The 24,858-nt window shown below is 40.1% G+C and overlaps 1 protein-coding gene across 1 annotated transcript in view; it reads left to right on the top strand.

Annotated features, from left to right (window-relative positions):
* PKHD1 (PKHD1 ciliary IPT domain containing fibrocystin/polyductin) overlaps positions 1-24,858 on the top strand; it is a 595,384-nt gene that overhangs the window by 99,093 nt on the left and 471,433 nt on the right. Inside the window, exon 34 of the mRNA XM_003404439.3 lies at positions 7,266-7,416. Coding sequence (XP_003404487.2) covers positions 7,266-7,416 — 151 coding nt within the window. The remainder of the gene's footprint in view (positions 1-7,265; positions 7,417-24,858) is intronic.

Here is a 24,858-nt window from a genome sequence, read left to right as displayed (position 1 = left end):
GCAGGCATTTTGTTTTTTAGAATCTTTAGTGAGGTAATCAGCAACAAACACCAAAAGGAAGTATGAGCTAAAGCTTATTAAAAGTCTAAGTGAACAGAGAAGAGTTTTAACTCTTTTTCGCAGAAGAAGGATGTGTTTAGGGAAGACAGTGCATTGCCAAGAGGCAAATAAAAGGAGGGCAGCGGGACTTACCCCCTTTTGCTCTTACCTTGCCAGCACAGAGCCTAGAAAGGGCAGAAGGTGGCTCGTCAGGACAATGTAAGCCCAAGGCCAAGAAAGGTTGTAAAGGAAGTCTTTCCTTTTCATGAGTTCAAGTCTGTAGTCCCAGATCAGTTATACACGAGGTACAAAGAACTTGCTTGAATGATTGAAGATCCGCTGCTGGTGATGAGCCATGGAGAAAGGGGCATAACAAAGAGAGGTGATAGGCAAGTAGTCCCTAAATTGCCTAAGAAAGGAAAAGAGGGGAGAGGAGTCTAGAAAATTAGACAGCTAAGCTGGACATTAGATAGTCCCTGGGTGGCTCACACGGCTAAGCGCTTGACAGCTAACCAGAAGGTTGGCAGTTTGAACCTACCCAGAGGCACCTAGGAAGACAGGCTTGGCGATCTGGTTCTGAAAGATCACAGGCTTAAAAACTCTATGGAGCAGTTCTACTCTGCACATATGAGGTTGCCATGTGTCAGAATTAACTCAATGGCAGCTAACAACAATAACAAGCTTGACTTTATCCCTGACAAAATTCTATAACGAATGATTAATCAGTTGGTTTGTGAGCCTTCAAAAATGAAAGTAGTTATCTGGGAATGTGATGGTTTGGTAACCCAGCCTCATTTCCCTTCTGATGTGTTTGTAAGTGATTTATGATGGGAATACAGAAAGAGAGCTGCTCAAACTATTCTAACAATCTCCCTGCCCAGTAGCAAAAGAAAGGTTCCAGGCACACAGCCCAGAGTGGCCTGACTCAGACTCAAATTGCTTTGAAGTCAAGTGTTTTATTTTAAAAGCCTATGTGGATTTCACATTCTATTCTATCATTTTTCCATATTTATCTAAATATTACCTTTTGATTTAAAAGTTAAATTATTTTGCTTTTCCTTTCTGAATCTTTGAGTAAAAAGGACTCTCTGGGAGCAAATGCTGTGGCTTTGTCTACCCCCGGTTGATGGCTCGGGAAAGCGGATTTGTAGCTAGATTATAGGCTCAAGATTCAAAATGTATCTGAGCAATGGGTCCAAATCAGTGAGATGAAATGTAACGGTAATGAATGTGAAGTCCCACATTTACATTTCAACAATAATGCCACTACCTCCACCACCAACCACCATAACAAGAGTTGCCTTTATTAGATACTTACTGTGTACCAGGTTCTGTGCTAATCACTTTACATACTTCATTTTATTCAATTCACTCACCACTTCAGTGACATAGGTACTCAATTATTAGTAACTCCATTTTATAAACAAGGGAAGCAAAGCTTAGAGAGTAATGTCTCCGAGGTCATACAGCTGGTATCTGCGCTGAGATTCAAATCTAGCTGGTCTGATACCAAGCCGAACTTTTGCATGTTAATGCTTCTCAGAAAACCAGTTAAATAAATACAGCACGGTTGAGTCCCCAGGTAACTGCATCTCTGAGACTTCTAAGCTTACCACCATCTTAGTATAAATATGGAGGCTACAAGATGAAAACAATCAGAGGTGTTATGGGAGGGATGGCTCAGATAAAGGGAGACCATAGTTCCAGTGGTCAGCCAAAGCTATTTGCATTCAGTGCTGGGTAGCATGATATTAAAATATTGACAACCTGTAGTAGGTTTGGAGTCCCTGGGTAGTGTTAACAGTTAAAGCATTTGACTACTAACTGAAAGGCTAGAGGTTTGAGTACAATCAGATGTGCCTCAGAAGAGAGGCCAGGCTCTCTTCTTCTGAAACTGTGGAGCACAGTTCTGCTGTGACACACATGGGGTCATTGTGAGTTGGAGCCAACTTCATGGCAACTGGTATGTGGTAGGTCTGCAGGACAGTGGGCATGAGGTCATGTGTCGTAGATTGAATTGTGTCCTCCCAAAATATCTGTCAACTTAGCTAGGCCATGAGTCCCAGTATTGTGTGATTGTCCACCATTTTATGTGATTTCCCTGTGGGTTGTAAATCCTATCACTATGATGAAATGAGATGGATTAGTGGCAGATATATTGATGAGATATGCAAGATTATTTAGTGTTTTAAGCCATCTCTTTGAGATATAAGAGAGAGAAGTGAGCAGAGAGACAGGGGAACCTCATACCACCCAGAAAGCAGTGCTGGGAGCAGAGCATGTCCTTTGGACCTGTGGTTCCTGTGCTAAGATGCTCCCAGACCAAGGGAAGACTGATAACAAGGACCTTCCTCCAGAACTGATGGAGAGAGAAAGCCTCCCCGTGGAACTGCCACCTTGAATTTGTATTTCTAGCTTACTGGACTGTGGAAGAATGAACTTCTCTCTGTTAAAGCCATCCACTTGTGGTTTTTCTATTATACGAGCACTAGATGACTAAGACGTCATATCTTGGGTGGATATAGAACTGAGAATATGGTTGCATGAAGAAGGGAAGATAAAGTGGTGAGATGTGATAGTTATCTTGCTAATGATTTGTAGCAAATTGTGGAGGAAATCATTTTCACAATGATTCTAAAAAGATGCTATAGTTTGACATGATTTACAGGTTCTCAAGCTTTTTCACTTTTCTCCATCCTTCCTGGTTGTCCCATGGAAAACCAGAAAGGGTAGGGAAAGAGGAAAAAAGGCCAATGTTTGGCTGGCTTCTCAACTTAAGAACACTTCTCTAGAAGACAGGACACCTGAGTTCTAATCTCAGCACTGCCACAGTTTTGTGTTTGACTTTGTGCAGATCCCCTAATCTGTTTGGTCTACATGTTTTATGCCTCTACCTAATTTACAGATTGAAATGAGATTATACATATGAAATTGTTGGAAACAATATCAGGCATTATTATAACCAATTATTACTATTACTGTATTATAATATCATATAAAACCTCCACTGCCATAGAGTTGATTCCAACTCATAGTGACCCTATAGAACAGAATAGATCTGCCTCATAGGGTTTCCAAGGCTATAAATCTTTACATAAACATATTACCATATCTTTCTCCTGCGGAGCAGGTGATAAGTTCGAACTGCCTACCTTTCAGTTAGCAGCTGAGAGCTTTAACCATTGCATCACCGGGGATCCTTATATTGTAGTTTATAATAATAGTAATATAATCACAGTTATATTATAATAATAGTTATAATAGTTTATAATATAAACTATAACTATTATTAGTAATTATTATTAATCCAGCACTTGTCTGTCAGTTTTTTGTACTGTGGTGGCTTGTGTGTTGCTGTGGTGCTGGAAGCTATGCCACCAGTATTTCAAATGCCAGCAGGTCACCCATGGTGGACAGGTTTCAGTGGAGCTTCCAGACTAAGACAGACTAGGAAGAAGGACCTGGCAATTTACTTCTGAAAAAATTGGCAAGTGAAAACCTATGAACAACAAGGGAACATTGTCTGATACTGTGCTTGAAGATGAGCCCCTCAGGTTGGAAGGCACTCAAAATATAACTGGGGAAGAACTGCCTCCTCAAAATAGAGTAGACCTTAATGATGTAGATAGAGTGAAGCTTTTGGGGCCTTCATTTGCTGATGGGGCACGACTCAAAATGTGAAGAAATAGCTGCAAACATCCATTAGTAATTGGAACATGGAATGAGTGAAGTATGAATCAAGAAAAATTTTAAGTTGTCAAAAATGAAATGGAATGCTTGAAGATTGATGTCCTAGGATTAGTGAGCAAAAATAGACTGGTATTGCTCATTTTGAATTGGATAATCATATGGTCTACTATATTGGGAATGACAAATCAAAGAGGAATGGTGTTGCATTCATTGTTGAAAAGAACATTTCAACACTTATCATGAAATAGAATACTGTCAGTGATAGGATAATATCCATACGACAAGGAAGACCAGTTAATTATTCAAACTTTCGCACCAGCTGCTAATAACAAAGATGAAGCAATTGAAGATTTTTACCAACTTCTGCAGTCTGAAATTGATCAAACATGCAACCAAAATGCATTGATAATTACTGGTGATTGGAATGTGACAGTTGGAAACAAAGAAGAATCAGTAGTTGGAAAATATGGCCTTGGTGATAGAAATGATGCAGGAAGTCACATGACAGAATTTTTCAAGACCAATGACTTATGCATTGGAAATACCTTTTTTTTAACAAGATGAATGGTGACTATACATGTGGACCTTGCCAGGTGGAATACCGAGGCATCAGATCGATTTCATCTGTGGAAAGAGATGATGGAGAAACTCAACATGATCAGTCAGAACGAGGCCGGGGCTGACTGCGGAACAGATCATCAATTGTTCATATGCAAATTCAAGTTGAAGCTGAAGAAAATTAGAGTCCATGAGAGCCGAAGTACAACCTTGAATATACCCCAACTGAATTTAGAGACCATCTCAAAAACGGATTGATGCATTGAACACTAATGACTGAAGACCAGATGAGATGTGGAATGATATCAAGGACATTATACAAGAAGAAGACAGGAAAGACAGAAAAGACCAAAATGAATGTCAGAAAGAATGCTGAAACTTGCTCTTGAACGTAGGGTAGCTAAAGTGAAAGGAAGAAATGATGACGTAAAAGAGCTGAACAGAAACTTTCAAAGGGTGACTCCAGAAGACAAAGTATTATAATGAAATGTGAGGCCTGGAGTTGGAAAACCAAAGGGGAGGAACATGCTTGGTATTTCTCAAGCTGAAAGAACTGAAGAAAAAAATTCAAGCCTTGAGTTGGAAGTCCAAGCTGCCCTGAAGGCATTGGCAAAAAACAAGGCTCCAGGAATTAATTGTATACCGATAGAGATATTTCAACAAATGGATAAAATGCTGGAAGTGCTCACTTGTCTATGCCAAGAAATTTGGTAAACTGCTACCTGGCCACCTGACTGGAAGAAATCTGAATACATGCCTATTGCAAAGAAAGATGATCCAACAGAATGTGGAAATTATCGAAAAATATCACATGCAAGTAAAATTATGCTGAAGATATTTAAAAAAATGGTTGTGGTGGTACATGGACGGGGAACTGCCAGAAATTCAAGCTGGATTTGGAAGAGGCCGTGGAATGAGGGATACCATTGCTGATGTCAAATGAATCTTGGCTGACAGCAGAGAATACCAGAAAGATGTTTATTTGTGTTTTATTGACTATGTAAAGGCATTCGACTGTGTGGATCATAACGAATTGTGGATAACATTGGGAAGAATGGGATTTCCAGAACACTTAATTGTGCTCGTGCGAAAACTGTACATACACCAAGGGGCAGTTGTTCAGATAGAAAAAGGGGATACTGCATGGTTTGAAATCAGGAAGGGTGTGCATCTAGGTTGTATCTTTTCACCATACTTATTCAACCTGTATGCTGAGCAAATAATTTGAGAAACTGGATTATATGAATGAGAACACAGCATTAGAATTGGGGGAAGACTCACTAACGACCTGTGATATGCTGATGATACAACTTTGCTTTTTGTAAGTGAAGAGGACTTGATGCACTTATTGATGAATATTAAAGACTACAGCCTTCAGTATGGATTATGCCTCAACATAAAGAAAACAAAAATCCTCACAACTGGACCAATAAGCAACATCATGATAAGTAGAGAAAAGATCGAAGTCATCAAGGATTTCATTTTCTTGGATCCACAATCAATGCCCATGGAAACAGCAGTCAAGAGATCAAACAATAAATTACATTGGACAAATCTGCTGCAAAAGGCCTCTTAAAATGTTGAAAAGCAAAGATGTCCCTTTGAGGACTAAGGTGTACCTGACCCAAGCCATGATATTTTCAGTTGCCTCATATGCATGTGAAAAAAGCTAGGTAACAAATAAAGAAGACCGAGGAAGAATTGATGACTTTGAATTACGGTGTTGGTGAAGAATATTGAATATACCATGGACTGCCAGAAGAATGAACAAATCTGTCTTGGAAGAAGTACAGTCAGAATGTATAGAAGTACAGAATGTACAGAAGTACAGTTAGAAGCAAGGATGGTGAGACTTCGACTCATGTACTTTGGCTATGATATCAAGAGGGACCAGTCCCTGGAGAATGACATCATGCTTGGTAAAGCAGAGGGTCAGTAAAAAAGAGGAAGACCCTCAATGAGATTGGTTGTCACAGTGGCTGCAACAGTGGGCTGAAACATAGCAATGATAGTGAGAATAGCACAGGACCAGGCAGTGTTTCTCTCTGTTGTATATATAGGGTCATTATGAGTTGAAAAGGACTTGACGCCACTTAGTAATAACAATTTTTACTAATAATCCATGAGTTAGTTGTAATGGTGCCTTAAGCCAGGATTATTCTTAAATAAATCTCACACCTGTTGGGGACAATACCCTTCAATCTCCATATTCTCACCTCTTCTAGACAGTGTATTTTTAGGTTTTCTGTAATGCTACACTGCTGTTTTTCATTTTAAATCCAGTCTGGCTTTTCCCCTTAAAGCCACAGGACTTTTAAAGTGAGTGGCTGGTAGTATAACTGGCACATATATCGAATCTCCTTAGTCTGGGCTGTTAAGTAAGTTTAATTAATTTACTAAGTTAATGTTCCACTGCTAGCAACAGAGCCTCATTGCCATCAGCTGGGAAGAGGGAATTGAAAGCCTAAATGAGCTCATTTTTTCACAGTTGGAATTAGGGACCAGTTAGCCAGTTGTGTGGGTTTTCCAATTTCTCCGTCTGCCCGAGGGGGATTCAGGCAATTCACTTCCCCAACACAAAGTGTGAGTAAGAGCAGGAAGAGGGAAGGGAAAAGAAAGAAGAGGGGGGAACTCTCCCCAACATTTACTTCCATTTTTGGAACTGGAAACGTCATCTGGCCTTTGCTTGTTAAGCTGGGCTTAGGGGAGCTTTTGCTAATGTTCTTAATAGATTGGAAAAGAGAAGGGCCTCAGTGAAAGATATTTACCACGTGTATTTTCATTGCAGGGTGTGCAGATAAAGGGAAAACAAATAAACAATCAAAGAATGGAAACAAAATTACAGAAATTTGCAAAATTTGACAAATGGTGGCCTGTAGTTGCCACAAGCTAATGGCTTGCAATGATTAATAAGAGTAAAAATAATTGCATTTCATTAAGATTGATGACACCCCATTTAACCTCCCCTCTCGTTTCAGCCCTAAAGTGGAAAGAGATGAAGTTCTCATCTATAATAGCTCCTGTAACATTGCCATGGAAACTGAGGCAGAGATGGAGTGTGAGACGCCTAATCAGCCAATTACCGCCAAGATTACTGAGATATGGAAAAGCCGGGGCCAGAACACTCAGGTATAATCAAATCTTTTTTACAGACTGATTCAAACAGCTCAAATTAAATTTGTAATATTGTGTACATTAAAAAAACAATTTAGTCCAAATGGCAGCAATAGATAATATTAAATGCTCTCAAAAGTTTGAGGAGCTGGTCTAATGTACAACCTCTGAATTCATAGTTTTAACTATGGTTAATCATATATTTTCTCAAAAATAAATGAGCTCTGCCTGGTCTCTTTTAAAGTGAATTCCAAACAGATAATCTCAGCATTTTGTCCTGTTTTCTATGTGCATGTTCCAAAGAGGCTTTCTGTGGTTTATTTCTTCATGAAATCAATGGCCTACAATTTAGCCAGACCCTTTGCAATTGGAAGCCTTCCAGATCACTCAGCTATCTTCAGCTTGGTGGGACGGCAGTGTCTGCTGGTCCTTCAGTTCCTTTCTGTTCCCTGGGGAGGCAGAGTGGAAAGTGCAGTTTCTGAGGGAATTATATGGAAGTGGAGGCTGCAGAGGACCTGAGGGTTGTTTTGTCCAGCCCCTCAATTCTTCAGCTTTCCAATTGTCTACACCACTCCCTCCAAGTGGCTCATCTCAGAGTGTGTTCTTAAAACTCCCCAGTGAGAGATTCCACAGCCCCCTTAGGGAATTTGCCAGAATTGAAATCAGAGGCTGAAGGCTCTTTGGAATGTAGCGGATAATCTTTTACAACTCCCCAGGCTTCTTACTGTACACAGATAAAAAATAATATTTATTGAGCAGCTACTCCCTTGGGTGTATTTCTCTTTATGAAAGCGATTCCCAGATTTTCTTCTCTTTGTCTCTTTTATTTGGAACAGACATTTACTGAGTGCCTATTATGTGCCCCACCCCACCCCAGCTTCTCTCATGAATGCTGCTGCTTCAGTTACTAAACCTTCCCAATCCAAAACGATACTTCCTGGTTCGTAATGCATACTTTTCCACAACTTCTGGACTGCTGCTGAAAAATGTGTGTAATTACAAGAGCATGCTTTTCCCGTCCTTCCTAAACTGTGACCTGTCTACTTTCCCCACCCTCCTGGGGCCTTGCTGTCCATTCTTTCACCTGTCCAAGCTCATCACCCTCCTTTACTCTCCCTTCCTGTGGCTGCCCACAACTGTCACTTCTGGCATCATTGCTTCCCCAGAATAGGCCTCTTCCTTTCAATTCACTGCCAATTTTAACTCTTCATCCCCGATATCACTCTCTTCTAGTTGCAGCCTCCACCTCTCTGTGCACCTTTCCCAGCAGCCGGCTGTCAGTGATGTCCCTATTGTAATGAGGTGGGACTGCTGAATCAGGGCTGTATTGTGGAAAGAGGCATGTGGTCAGACAACCTGCACTCCTAGTTATATGACACTGAGCAGTCTTTAAACCTCTCTGGGCCTCAGTTTCTACCTGGGTAATGACATGGCATGGCTGGGATGGTCCCATGAGTAAATGCTCATGGAAGGAACAGAGAGGCAGGTGAGCACAGGGTTAAGTGTGTGATCTTTGGAGCTAGACTGCCTGGGTTTGAATACATTGGTTGCTACCTGGAGGACCTATGCAAGTTATTTAATCTCCCTGTGCTTCAGTTTTCTCATCTGTAAAGTGGGAATAGTAATAAAAACCAAAAAGCAAAACCTGTTGCCGTTGAGTTGATTCCAACTTATAGCAATCCTGTAAGATAGAGGAGAACTGCCCCATAGGGTTTCCAAGGAGTAACTGGTGGATTCAAACTGCTGACCTTTTGGTTGGCAGCTGTCTTAGTCATCTAGTGCTGCTATAACAGAAATACCACAAGTGGATGGCTTTAACAAAGAAAAGTTTCTTCTCTCACAGTTTGCTAGAAGTCTGAATTCAGGGCACCAGCTCCAGAGGAAGGCTTTGTCAGCTCTGGAGGAAGGTCCTTGTGATGCATCAGTCTTCTCTGGGTCTGGAGCATCTGAGCGCAGGAACCTCAGGTCCAAAGGACATGCTCTGCTTCCTGCACTGCTTTCTTGGTGGTATGAGGTCCCCATATCTCTCTGCTCGCTTCTTTCTTTTATATCTCAAGAGGGATTGGCTTAAGACACTACCTAATCTTGTAGACCTCATCAGTGTAACTGCCGCTAATCCATCTTATTACATCATAGTGATAGGATTTACAGTACATAGGGAAAGAAAATATGGTAGACAGAAGACAATATGGTAGACAATCATAAAATCCTACAAGGGAATTGTGACCCAGCCAAGTTGACAGATATTTTTGAGGGACATAATTCAATCCATGACAGCAGCCAAGCTCTTAACCATTGTGCCACCAGGGCTCCAGGGATAATAATAGAACCACTTAATTTATTATGGAGTCCTTGAGTGGTGCAACAGTTAATGTGCTGCATTAAAATGTTGGAGGTTTGGTACACCCAGAGGTGCCTCATAGAAAGGTCTGGTAATCTACTCCTGAAAAGTCAATCACTGAAAACCCTATGGAGAAAAGTCTACTCTGGTAGTGAGGACTACAACATATAAACTACTGAGAACTGTACCTTAAAAAAAAAAAAAAAAAATTTACACCTTGTAAATTCCCAACGTTAACAATTATTGGTAGTAGTAGTAATTATCTTGTAGAAGCTGGCTAGTAGTAGTGCTACTGGTAGTAATAGCTAGCTGATAGTGGTGCTAGAAAATGATATGGAATTATTTTTCTGTTATGCTTGCTGGTTTGACCAGAGCATTTAACATCTTTGATTATGTTTAATTTTTTATTGCCTCAAAGTCTAATTTTGAATTTTTTTTTCCCTTGGAAGCTTAAATACCTCACTCATTCAAAATATTCACGCAACACGTACTTATTGAGTTCCAGCCATGTTCAAGTCCTCAGCCATGCTCTGAGGAAGAAAAAAGTATTGTGAAAGGAGACTCTACCTTTAAGAAATGGTAGGGGAGAAAGGACATGTGGGGAAATAAGAAAGGTTCAAAGAAGGGTACGTGGAGTCAATTCATCGGAGTTGGATGGAACCTTGGACACCATACAGAGCAGCCCTGTCATTCAAGAGATGAATTAACTGAGGCCCATAAAGGGAGGTGACTTGGTAAATGTCACACAGCTAGTTATTTGGCATCATAAGCGATGTAACCATACACCATTGGGGGAAAGTAAGCCATTTAATCTTTAGGAACCAGAGGGGCATGTCTGTCAAAACCTCTTGGGCTCTGCCAGTATGTAAGTAACTTCAGTCCTGAGGGTGGGCAAGGGTAGACTTTATAGATGTTGATTCTAGGTGTGATAAGCATTAGAACCAGATGTTGGTAATGATGTTACAGTTTTAAACAGTTAGTCTGTTGGGAGCAGGGCCCATATTGAGTAGCCAGGAGTACAAAGGGACAGTGGCAGGGCTCCAAGGGATTCCTTTACTTTGGCTCCACTCAGGCAGATGGTTTACCCAGCTGCTTTAGTTGTGATAACTTGAAAAGGTTTCTCTGAACATCTAATATCTGCCATATCAGAGGAAAAAGGAGCCTGAAACAATGCTACTAAAGTTCTCTGAGAAAATATTTTAAGTTTAGAATCCTTGTTGTTAGTTGCCATTGAGTTGATTCTGACTCATGGTGACCCCACGTTTTAGAAAGTAGAACTGTTTCCTAAGGTTTTCTTGGCTGTAATCTTAACAGAAGCAGACCACCAGGCCTTTTCTTCCGTGGAACGGCTAGGGGAGTGTTTCCGGTCAAGTGCTATTTGGAGTAAGTACAAAATAAAGACATGGCAGTTCTGCAAAACTCAGAAAGTTTATTATCCTTGTGTGCTCTCTGAAAAGCTATGTACTCTGGCAAGCTGTAAAATGAATCCAAGAAAGAAGATGATGTGGCGTATAAGAAACAGTGGTGAAAAAAGAACCTGTAGAACTACCAAAAAAAAAAAAAAGTAAAAATGGTTAATAATGTGGCTGTAAAGCTTAACGCGGTTGTTAAGAGTGGGTTCTCAACCAAGCAGAGGCAGGAACCTCCTGTTTCAGGTAGGCGTAATAAAAGAAGACCAAGAAACAGAAGCATAAGCCCCCTCTTTGATAAATGAAGAGACACTTGTAACACAAACCACATTACATGAAGATATAAAGCAAATGGAAGAACGGCAAATGAATTAACAGAGTGGAGGAAAGTCAGAATGAAGTGCCAGCATAGGGAAATTTTGGTGAAAAGTAAGACAATTTGGCCCCACAGAACCCTAGAAAAGCTCTGAAAGTTTGAGAAATCAGGTATCAGCAAATGGGCATGAGGCAGGATGCTGAAACAAGGGGGTTATTTGAAATCCTCTCTAAGGAGTGGTTTGATCCCCACGACAATATGCCTAGCTGGCCCAGTCAGACATCTATTCCTACCCCGTCCTTTATGAGGCAGAGACATGGTTTCAGGACAAATTGAATCAGTGATATATTAACTACGTACTTGATACAAACACGGGAGAGTGGGGATAAAGAATGCAACTAAAGTCTGGAGAATGAATGGAAAGTCTGCTTCCTCTTTTGAGAGAGGTCAACCCTCATCCCCCACTGATTTCTTTTCCTGCCCAGCTACAGAATCTAAGTTCTATTCCTACCAGGATGAAGACTGGAAGGCACTTCTCTGGAGAGATTAAATCAGAGCAAAGACCCACAGATACTGACATTTAGAAACCTCGTGAAGTTCCACTTAACACAGACTGCATACTTAGCTTTTTAGTACATTGCTCTTAAATATGAATGGACAGGCTTCTGGCTCTGGCCATGAGAGAGTAATGAGTTCCAGACATATCGTACTGCCATACCTGACTGTAAAACAAGTCAAAATGTATTTCAGGCATTGGATGACAGCACAAGGCTGTGAACCATGAGAAAAGAGAAAAACATAAGGTGAGCTCCACATTCACCCTGTCTTTCTGTCTGGGGGCACTATCCAGGACACAGCACAGGGCAGAGGAACCCAGAGGGCAATTAGCAGCCCCACTGGGAGGAACATCCAGAGACCAGAGCTCAGGGATGCTGATGTTGTTGGAATTTGCAGGGCAGGGTACTGAGAGGAGGGAGTTGTGTAAAGAAAGGGCTCTAGAAATCTGCATGGGATTCCCTTGGGTCTTTGGCCCAATAGTAAATTAAATATGCACTGAGTACATTCCTGTGAGATCTGGCGGAGAACAACATCTAGGAGGCTCATGGTGAACGATATATTCCAGAGGTTGCACAGTGAGGTTTTGGAGTGCTGACCAGTTAGAGTTGATGAAATGTCATTTCATACCAAGTCATTGAGTTGAGACCCCAGAAAGGTCAAACCTTAGGAACAGGAATAACTCTAGCCTTAAAGTAAAGCTACTCTAAGAGCTTGAAATTGAACCTGAAAACAAAGGCTTACCCTGGATATGGCTGCTCTTCCAGTAAATTAGCTGCCTGCCAGGAAAAACCAAGAACAACAAAAAGCTCAGCACAATTTAAAAGGCCATAACAAAATCCAAACTCTCAAGAACACAGCATTTGCGAAGTCCGACATACAATCTGAAAAAAAAGCCAAACCAAACCTGTTGCTGTCGAGTTGATTCCAACTAATAGCAACCTTATAGGATGGAGTAGAACTGCCCCATAGGGTTTCCAAGGAGTGGCTGGTAGATTTGAACTGCCTACCTTTTGGTTCACTGCCATAGCTCTTAACCACTGCACCACCAGGGCCCCAACATGCAACCCGGAACCTGCAAAAAAGCAAACATAAAAAAATAATAAATTGAAACAGACCCATGGGTGACAGAGATCCTGGAATTTAGCAGACAAGGACTTTTAAACAACTGTTATAAATGTATTCAAGGTTTTACAGAAAAATATGGACTTAATAGGTAAACCTATTAGAGAATTCAGCAAGGAACTAGAAACTATCTTAAAGAACTAAATGGAAATACAGCACTGAAAGAAGTAATATGTATAATGAAAAATTTACTAGGTAGGCTTACGGTTAGATTGGATACTATGGAAGCTAAGACCAGTGACCTTGGAAACAAGACAATGAAAACTATTCCAAGTGAAGAAAAGAGAGAGGCAAAAGGACAGATACTCAGTAATATCTCACCAGCGTTAAGTAGTCTAATAATTGTTTAATTGGAGTTGCAGGAGAGGAGAGGTAGGGATAGAAGGGAGGGATAGAAAAATATTTCGAACAATAATAGCTAGACAATTTTCAAATTTGATGAAAACTACAAACCCGTAGATTTAAGAAGCTTAACGAATTCAAAAGAAACATAAAGAAAACCATTATTGGAGTTTTAAATCACACTAAGATGTCAGTTCTTCCAAATTAATTTTCATATTTAATACAATTCCAATAAAATATCCAAAGAGTCCTTTTTTTTTTTTTTTGGAGAAGTTTCCAGGCTGATTAAAAAATTTTATTGAAATGCAAAAATCTAGCTGAAGTACCTTGAAAAAAAAGAACCAGTTCAGAGGACCTTACACTGTCTGATTTCAAGTCCTACTGTAAAGCTATGTAATAAAGATAGTGTGATATTGGCATAGAGTAGACAGAGAGAGATTAAGGAAAAATAAGAGAGCCTAGAGCTTAACCCATGTTTTTATATAGCCAGTTGATTTTTGACAAAGCCATCTTAGCAATTTAATGGGGGAAATGAAAGTCTTTTCACCAAATAGTACTGGAACAACGGTATGTCCACATGGACAGAAATGAACCTTGGTACCTACCTTACACTGTACACAAAAACTTAATGTCCTGGGGATAATTTGAGATGGATCATGGACCTAAACATGAAATCCAAAGCTATAAAGTCTCTAGAAGAAATCATAAGAACTATCTTTAGACTTTTTAGGAAAAAAAAAAATGATATCATCTTTGGCAAAGATTTCTTAGCTAGGAAATACAAAGCACTAAACATAAGAGAAGGAGCCCTGGTGGCACAGTGGTTATGTGCTTGGCTGCTAACCAAAAAGTCCGCAATTCAAACCCATCCACCGTTCCATGGGAGAAAAATGTGGCAGGCTGCTTCCATAAAGATTATAGCCTTGGAAACCCTATGGGGAAGTTCTACTCTGCCCTCTAGGGTAAGCATGAGTCAGATTTGACTGAAGGGCACACAGCAACAACAAATGTAACAGAAAAAATTGATAATTGGACAGCATCAAAGTTAAAAACTTCTCTGGTCCATCTTCAGGCACCATTGAGAAAATGGATAGACAAGCCATAGACAAGGAGAAAAAATGTCAGAAAGCATATATTTGGTAGAGGACTGTTATTCAGAATGTATAAACAACTCCTACAACTCAATAACATGAAGACAAATAACCCAATAAAGGGTGGCTCAACAACTTAAGCAGAAACTTCATATAGAAAGGTATATTATACTAATGGTCAATAAGCCCTGAAAAGTGCTCAACATCATTATTCATCAGTAAAATGCAGATAAGTATCATGGTTGGGTAGCACCTTCCTTGTGCCCATACTCTCTATCAGTAATGCTAGGCAGTGCTTAACCACTGTACCACTGGGACTCTTTAAGTTAAAGGTACTTTGAATAAAGCTGTCTCTTCAAGTGTGTTACTTAATCTATGAAATATTTTAACAAGATCAAGACTCCCCATCCATTCTGTTGTTGGGTGCTGTCGAGTCAATTCTGACTCATAGCAACCCCACGTGACAGAGTAGAACTGCTCCATAGGGTTTTCTTGGCTGTAATCCTTATGGAAGCAGGTTGCCAGATCTTTCTTCCATGGAACAACTAGATGGGCTAGAACTGCTAAACTTTTGCTTAGCAGCCGAGAGCTTAACCATTGTGCCATCAAGGCTCCTTCCATCCATTTTAAAAAAAAAAAAAAAATCCATTCTAGTGACTACAAAATAGTCCTCAGACACCCTTAATGTTTGATTGGTTACATCACCACCATTTTTTCCCCCACAAATATCTATATTTTTAAATTCATTTGGGATCGTCAATGCACACCTCCCTCAGGAAGATGTTTCTTTTCTTAAAAAAAAAAAAAGGTTTTTCTCCTGCAAAATCCCATAATACTTTATTATACTTGTTTTATAGAATTTATCTTTTTATACTGTAAAAATTACTCCTATTGGGACATCTAGGTCAGTTGGCACAACAAAATGTATTATGAAAACATTCTGCATCCCACTGTTTGGGGTTTTAATGCTAGCAAGTGGCCATCTAAGATGCATCAATTGGTTTTAGCCCACCTGGAGCAAAGGAGAATGAAAAACACCAAAGACATAAATTAATTATGAGCCCAAGAGACAGAAAGGGTCAGGTAAGTCAGAGACTACGTTGGTCTGAGACCAGAAGAACTAGATGGTGCCTGGCTACAACTGATGACTGCTCTGACAGGGAACACAACAGAGAATCCTTGATGGAGCAGGAGAACAGTGGGATGCAGACCTCAAATTCTCGTAAAAAAGACCAGACTTAATGGTCTGACTGACACTAGGAGGACCCCGGAGGTCATGGTCCCTGTACTTTCTGTTAGCCTAAGACTGGAACCATTCCCAAAGCCAACCCTTCAGACAGGGATTGGACTGGACTATAAGACCGAAAATGATACTGGTGAGGAGTGAGCTTCTTGGCTCAAGTAGACACATGAGACTGTGTGGGAAGCTCCTGTCTGGAGGGGAGATGAGAAGGCAGAGAGGGATATGAGCTGGCTGAATGACTATGAGGAGTACAGGGTAGAGAGGAAGAGTGTGCTTTCTCATTAGGGGGAGAGCAACTAGGAGTACCTAGCAAGGTGTATATAAATTTCTGTATGAGAGACTGACTTGATTTGTAAACTGTCATTTAAAGTACATATATATACATATATATATATGTGTGTGTGTATATATATATGTATATATAAAACTCCTATTTATTTAAATGTCTTATCTCCCAACTAGAAACCAAACTCCCTGAGGGTGGATCCATGCTTGTTTCATCTTTGAGGAATGGATGGATCAAGGAGTATATTTGCACTAGGTTACTGTTAAAAAAAACAAAACCACACTGCTTAATTTAATCTCTACTTTCAGCACCTGGGTGCTAACCTAAAGGCCATTGGTTGGAACCCACCTGCTGTCCCATGGGAGAATGATGTGGTAGTCTGCCTGATGGCAATGGATTTTTTAGTTCAAGGAGACTCCTAGAAAATGGTGTAATACAGTGATGTGACAAGTTTTACATTTTCTTTATGATGTGTATAGCTATTTAGAAGCTAATTTGAAAATATTTTTCATTCCCTAATCAATTTTGTTCTCCTTTTTAAAAAAAAGAAAACATTGCTGTAAAGTTGATTCCAGCTCATATCCACCCTAGAGGACAGAGTAGAACTGCCCAATAGGGATTCCAGGGAGCTGCTGGTGGATTCGAACTGCAGACCTTTTAGTTAGTAGCCAAACGCTTAACCACTTGCTTCACCCCTCCCCTCAGATCCCTTCCCCCTTTCCTTTCTTTTCTTTTCCTCCTCTTCTTTTCTTCCGTTAAACTCACTTCCTTTATTGAGGGTTGCTATCAGTTGAAATCACCTCCATAGCAAAGTTTTTTTTTTTTTTTTTTAATCTTCAGGGCTGGGTGCCCATGGAGGGAGGTACTGTTAAAAGCAGGGTGGAGCTTGTTGTTAGGCCAGGGACTTAAGAGGCAGGAACTCAACCATTCCCCTGACCTGGCTGACCTGGAAGAAACTTTCAGGGTTCTTCGTGCCTATATTTTCTTTGTGAGATGAGTCTCTTAATCTATGCCAGCTACCTCTTTCTAGGGGCTGGGAAGGCAGGTGGTTGCACAGCTGAAAGGAGCTTCACCTCCTTAGGGTAACTGGACAGCAGAGACACAGAGGACGCACAGTGAATGGGACTCCTGGGGCCTGGCTTCTTGTTCCAACTGTGTCTCTGTTTGACTTCAAGGTATGTGGCGAGTCACTTAACCTTTCACCTGATTGAGGTTTGTACTACTCGAATTCCAGCTTTTGGAGGGAAGAAGACAATACACATCAAAATGTGGTAGAAGGAGGAACCTAAAAGCTGAACAGAGGCATTATGATATCCTAGTGAGGAACTTGGGTTCTGGAATAAAAGATCTGAGGCTGATTCTGATACTTCTTTGCTATATAAAATTGGACAAATTCCTTAACGTCACAGTCTCTTAATTCCTACTTCATAGGGTTGTGAGAATTAAATAACATGTGTAGAGCGTTTAACACACTGCGTCATTCATTGGAAATCCTCAAAATGTGCCACGCATCACTATTTTTCGTTAAATACCCAATGGGACAACTATACTGGAGAAGGGAACCATTAAAAATCTGTTTTTCAAAGGATATTTAGAGACATGAGGATGTGTCTAAATATAGCAGGCTGCAAAACAATGTGATTCATATTTTTAAAGTCCATCTGTGGGCATAAAGAAAAATGATTGGAAGGACATTCAAGACGTATTTTCGTCATCTGTAATGATGGCCGATAACATCTGTCCTGATATTTGGGTTGTACTGTAGAAATTAAGAAAGATAATAAAACTGTAAATGCTCCCCAAACTGCAAACTTTTATGCAAAGTTAAGGTGTTAACAATTAATGCCATTGTTTATTGCGGTTTTGTCATAAAGAGATCTTGCTGTGTAAAAGAGGCTTTGCCACTTATCTGAAACCAAAACTTCTGTGTGTGTGCGCTTGTCTCTCTCTTGCTTTTTTCTCTTTAAAGAGGGAATTCACAAAATGTTTAGCCTCGCTACAGGCTTAACTTCATCTGAACAAGTTGGTTGTACGTCTCCATGTGTTTCTATTAAATGGGCTCGTGACATTCAGCCTGTTCTTCTCAATCCAAGGTATGTTAGCAGTAAACGAGGCTGTAGTTTTGATGACTTTGTCATATTTTGGAGACCAGGTGGCCCAGTGGTTTAGAGTTCAGCTGCTAACCAAAAGGTTGGCAGTTCCAATCCACCAGCCGCTCCTTGGAAACCTATGGGCCAGTTCTGTTCTGTCCTATATAGTTGCTATGGAATTGACTTGACCACAATTTTTTTTTTGTCATATTTTGGCCCCAAATCTTATTGTTCTTAGTTAATATATGGCTATGTAATTATTACATCACCATATGGGAGTTTAAATCAGTTCAGGTAAACTTCACTTAATTTTTATCTTAAAATAAGTTTCTGTTCTCAGTGGAAAACAGTGAGTTTTATTAACCCTGTGAAAATTCACCTATTAATAACAGACAGAGGGTAGCCCCATTGGGACTTGACATGATTATTTCCTTCCAAAGTACAACTTTTTAAGTTGAAACCATCCTGGTCTAAATAAATACTGCGTGGAATTTTCTCAGTGAAACCTAATATCCTGCAGAAATACATGGGCTCATTTTGGGTATGACTGTGGGAATGGAATGATGAGTTATCTTCTGGGCCTTTGCAAATATGAGACTTTAGCTGGTCCTCAGATAGGCACGAGTGCTATGAAATTGCCTTGGGTGGTGGAACAGCCCCACATTAAGGTTCTTTGGACTCTGCAGGAGAAAAGTTTGGTGAGTGAAGAACCCAAAATGTCCAAATTAGTTTGTTATTGACTCTTTGGGTGATTTTGGATAACTCTATTTTGTAATCTCATGTCTCAGTTTTTTGATCAGTTTCTTGACATGGAAGTCCTTAGGAATGGAACTATCAGTATATTTAATGCTTCGCACGAAGGAAAAGCTTGCTTTTCAGAGGTCCATGGGTTCATTTCCTGAAGACATTGTAGTAAATCACCACCCTCATGAAACCTAATAGGAAATTAAGAGCACCTAATTTAATATAGGTACCCTTCCCAGGTATGAAGGGCCTAAGATAGTAGGTGAATAGGTTTCAGAAATTATATGTAGTCCTACTTTGCATGTGTGGTGGTGGTGGTTTTGTGTGTGTGTGTGTGTGTTCGTGTTGGAGGAAGGCACAGTATGTGTTTCATAAGAGTTTGGTTATGTGGCTTCTTATTAGACATGTTAAACATTTAAAATTTTGCCACAAGTTATAAAATGTCACCAGTTTTGAGTCTAATAAATGCTGCATTTCCATTTACAATAGTAAATAATCATCTCGGTGTTGAGATACAACAGGCAATTCAGTAAATTTTTCTTGGATTTCTTCCTCAGTGATACCTGAGGAAAACGTTATTGGCTCATCCCTCCATCTCTCTCTCCAAGGTTCTTGTTGTTAGTACCACTGCCTGAAGTCTGCTCTTTCTTTAAAGAGTCACTGTTGTTGTTAAGTGGCATTGAGCTGGCTTGACTCATTGAGACCTTATGTATAACAGAACAAAAGGTTGCCCAGTCCTGCACCATCTTTATGTAGATGCCCCTAAAGTGTACCTCTTTGTGGAAGAAACATAGGAAGCCTTGACTAGATAGCTGTAGTAGAGCTGGAGATCAGAGAGTGAAGAAACTTGGGTAAAAGTGTTTTACTTTTTACTCAAATTTAGAAATTAGGGGAATAGGAAGAACATCTCATTTTGGATGAGGGAGAATGTGTTTGTTCAAACACTGAAAATGTTGTAGAAACTGACTCCATTAAATTGAAAATTCAGCTCAGAGAGAAAGAACTCCCTTCTCTCAGGGGGTTGTTTTAGAGGAGAAGAGAAGGGGAAGCAGAAAGAAAGAAGCAGGGGTGTTGGGTAGAATTAAAAGAGTGTTGAACTTGTTTTTAGTAAAAGCTGTTACTCAGAGATAGAGGTTCTCGTAATAGTATTATGCTGTGTATGGGTGGATTAATATTAACTTGCTATTGACTATAAAATGGTTGTCTCAGGTATTTGTTTTGCTACATTTTTTAAAGACTTTATGCTGCTGCTGCTTCTTTTTTTTTTTTTAACCAGTTTGTCCCAGCTTTGAGGGGACTGATATAATCTCATTGATCAGATCAATGAAGGATACATATACTCTACTCATTGATGGTTCATTTAGTTAATGCCTTTCTGTTGCCTTCATGGGTCTCTTCACTGCTGATTGGACGTTTAGGTAGCACCTCTTCTGGCCCCTTGGTTGTCCTTGGCTAAGGTTAGTTTATGACAGGATAGTGACGGGTGTTGATATAGGTGTATCTGACCCCAACACTGGCACAAGGCATTTCTCTGGTTACCCTTCTCTATGGAACCAAAATAAATGCAAGTCAAGGGAAGACTTTGTGGATGAGGAAATCTTTTCCATTAAATATCCACCCAGGGATCACCTTAGCCACCCCAAAAGGAAGGTAATGTGTCCTTTCTAAAGGAGGAAGGAAGTATGTAGAAGCAGCCATTTAATGAGGGAATAAATTGTTCTTAGGAGCTTATACACAAAACAAATAATAATTATCATAATAATAAAAAGGCATGTCTTGAGACCATTAGTTTGCCAAAGACACGCCTGGCCTTCCTGAAAGTATCGTAATCACTGAGCTATTTTCTCCAGGTTCTCCTTTTGATGAGAGGGATGCAGATATAATACAGAAGGAATCATTTTGAAGGGTTTTCTTACTTCCAACTAGGTGCTAGTAACCTCTAAGATTAATGAATATTTAACTAATTTTCTAGAACTGGTTCTCTTTTTTACTAAGAGAATGTATAACATGCTCTCCTCTGGATAACCGTCTCCAACATTCAGTTCTCTTCCACTTGGAGTACAAGGGAACAATACACTTGTCCACCTTCTCAAAATTTTATGTGGCCATATGACTGGCTTAGAATATGGGTGTCGTTAGCTGCTGTGGAGTCAGTCCCTGACTCATAGCGATCCCGTGTACAATAGAACAAAATGCTGCCTGGTCTTGCGCCATCCCTATGATTGGTTGCGAATCAGACCGTTGCGATCCATAGGGTTTTCACTGACTGATTTTTGGAAGCAGGTCACCAGGCCTTTCTTCCTAGCCCATCTTAGTCTATAAGCTCTGCTGAAACCTGTTCAGCATCATAACAACACGCAAGCCTGCACTGCCAAACGAGTGGTAGCTGTGTATAAAGTGCATTGGCCGGGAATCAAACCCAGGTCTCCTGCATGGAAAGCAAAAATTCTACCACTGAACCAGCAGTGCCTCAGAATGTGGGTTGGTTTATTATTACTTAATTTTTTTTTTTGCACCACTGAGGGTTTTGCATTTGTAGGCTACTGCACATAATCTAGCCAGTCCTGGGTGATGACGCCATCTTTCACAAGTGTTTCTGTAGCACTGTGGCTCTCTCACTGCATCCAACCCTGTGCCTTTAATTCTTTTCTGTGAGTCCACATGGAATCATCACCCGTTTTATGTTCTTGGTGGCAGGTATGATAAGCTAGACTATGATATGGGACCATTAGGCAGACTTTATGGACTGATGGAATTTAGTGGGGAAAAACAGCCAGATATTTGGTAGCTGTCAGCCTCTTTCCATCCTCTGAATCCTCATTTTACTCTACTTTCATTTGTTGTGTGCTTCCATTCTCACCCACAGTCCCTATGCCCTGAAAATCCTCTGTGGAATTTTCTAGTGCTGAGAAATTAATCACATTTACAATGTTGTTGCACTTTATTGAGTGGGAGTTTGTGGGGAGACATGAGTCTTTCTGGCATTTTCACCTGTGCTAGGTCTCTGTTTTCTTCTAAGAAACCCTTCAGAATATTATGTGTAAAGAAAATTTGTCCAAATCAATCATGTATCCATATCTCTGTCTGTATAAAAAAAACAGTTGCCATTGAGTTGTCTCTGACTCATGGTAACCCCGTATGTGTCAGGGTAGAACTGTACTCCTTAGGGTTTTCAATGGCTAAATTTTCAGCAGTAGGCCACCAGGCCTTTCTTCTGAGGTACCTCTGGGTGAACTAAAACTTCCAGCCTTTTAGTTAACAGCCAAATTCATTAACCATTTACACCACTCAGGGACTCCATATCTTTATATGTATCTCTGTCTTTATCTGTAGCATCTATATCTACAGTCTGTAGATATCATCTATATTATCTGTATATGTAGTCTCTGTACAATCTATTTATAGTTATTTCCCAAATACTCATATTCTCTCATTTCTCCATTTAAATTTCACTTTAGGATTTTTCAGTCTTGTTATGAAGATTTCAACCATGAGGAACAAAAAACCTGATTCAGGTGGCCTTAAATGATAAAGAGACTTTATTGGCTTATAGAACTGAAAAGTTCAAGAGTCAAGTTTAATCAAGATTCAGCAGCTTAGTGCTCACTAATGAGATGGGTCATTCTGTGTCTCTGCCCTGTCTTCCAGAGAGTCAGATTCAACCTAAGGCTGCTTTCTTTGTGGCCACAAAATTGTTGCCGGTAGCTCCCAGGGCTACTTGCCTCCTTGTTTGTATTTTGTAGAAATAAGAGGGTCTTTCATGAACATAGACTCTGAAGAAGAAAATTTCTTTCTCCAGAATTCCCAACAAATGTCTGCTCATGCATGACTCATTGGTCCAAACTGAGTCAGTTGACCATACTGCTCTGTGGCCCAGTGGCTTTGCTGATTGGCTTTTGCTAATCTTTGTCTAGTGTGGGCCTTACATTAGAGCTAATCTCACTCCAAATGCCAGCAGAAGAATATGGGGGCAGTGATGTCTGGATGGATAATCTCTGGGCTGTTAATTGGTGGGAAGCTGGGGGAATGGATTTTAGGGAGTCAGCCAGCGCTTGACCACAATGACATTGCTTTTCTGTTTATAGATCTAATCTTAAGTTTATTCCTTACTGGTTCTTTTTGGTAACTGAAGGCATCGTTGTTGCATGGACTTTTGACAGAGGTGAAAACAAGGCATCTTTTCTGTAAAAGGAAGTTAGCTAAGAGAAAAGGAAACAGAGTTTGGTAAACCTCCCTTAGAATTCAGTAGAGATGTTTGCTTTTCACAAACAAACAAATAAACAAGCAAACAAGAAAGCATAATGACTACATAAAATACACACACCTTCAGTAGCCTGCAGGACCTCAAAATCAGTTATGTGTTTCTTTTGTGATGAGCATCTTCCTGATTCAAAATGACAGTAGTTGTTTTTATGATGGACCAGCTCCCAATGGGGATGGATCATCACTCAGTTCTGTGTGAGACAACCTTCCTCTAATAATAAAGAAAAGAGCAATCTAGGAAAAGAAATGGGCCATTATAGTGTTTGCCTCTCATAATGGGTATTTCTACTTTACAAATATTAATTAAACCTACCAGCATCACTGTGTAATGAATACCTATTTATACAGAGTGGAGAAGACAGAACCCACTGACCAAGGCCCCTCCATGAATTAATGTCAGAAGCAAAGACCTTGACAGTTGGGGCTCACAGCTCCAGTACCAGTCACCTGACAGCATTGCCATTTAACTTCTCTCCATTCCCAGAGGGGAAAAGCGTGCACAGCCAAGCAGAAGCAAATATATTTTGTTCCGTTTCTGCCTGGCACCGATTAATATGAGTTGGAAGGACACTACCTGATGCCTTTACTAAGACACACAGAATGAATGGAGCAATATGGCCAGTAGAGAGCATGGTACTCCGTTGTCTGGAAAATGAGATTATTGTCCTTTAATCCTTCTCATATATTATTTATGGAACACTCAGAAGATGCTATTTATTGTATTAGCTCCTATACAGGATTTTCAGATAATTGTTTTGAGAAATGACAGAAGACAATGAAATTATGAAGAAACCAAAAAACCAAACCCAGTGCCGTCGGGTCGATTCCGGCTCATAGTGACCCTGTAGGACAGAGTAGAACTGCCCCATAGAGTTTCTAAGGAGCGCCTGGCAGATTCGAACAGCCGACCCTTTGGTTAGCAGCCGTAGCACTTAACTAGTATACCACCAGTGTTTCCGAAATTATGAAGGGCTTGTATAAGATTAATATGTTAAAAAAACCCAGAATGTTAAAACTAGAGGGCACTCTTTGGACTTTGAAAAGTCTTAGGGTTATGTTAACTCTCCAGACAAATGAGATACAACCCCTACGTTTTGGAATTTACTGTCCAATATAGGAAAGATAACATATAAACCCAGTAATTATACTATCCAAAACCAAACCAGCTCATGGTGATCCCATGTGTGCAGAGTAGAACTGCACTCTATAGTGTTTTCAAGGCTGTGACCTTTTGGAAGCAGATTGTCAGGCCTTTCTTCCAAGGCACTTCTGGCTGGGTTCGAACTTCCAACGTTTCAGTTAATAGTTGAGCAATTAACCATTTGTAGCACCCAGGATCTCCTGATAATTATACTATAATTGTATGTGATAAATGTGATAATAAACATGTTTGTATTTCTATGTGGAACATCAGTGAAGGCAGATTTTCTGGCTGGAAAAATCACAGGAAGACTCCTTGGGGAGTATGGCATCTTTATCTGAGCCTAGAAGAATGACTAGGATTTGGGTAAAGGGAGCTAAGGAACAAACGAATGCTGGTGAATACACTAGTATTAAAAAGCCCAGAAGGTGGGAACACATCACTTATATACAAATAATTATATTTGGCTAGAGTGTAAGATTTGACAGGAAGCATTGAAAACAAAGGTTGA

Source organism: Loxodonta africana, chromosome 1, assembly GCF_030014295.1.
Source record: "Loxodonta africana isolate mLoxAfr1 chromosome 1, mLoxAfr1.hap2, whole genome shotgun sequence".
Lineage (NCBI taxonomy): Eukaryota > Metazoa > Chordata > Mammalia > Proboscidea > Elephantidae > Loxodonta > Loxodonta africana.
This window is presented reverse-complemented; position numbering and strand designations above follow the sequence as displayed.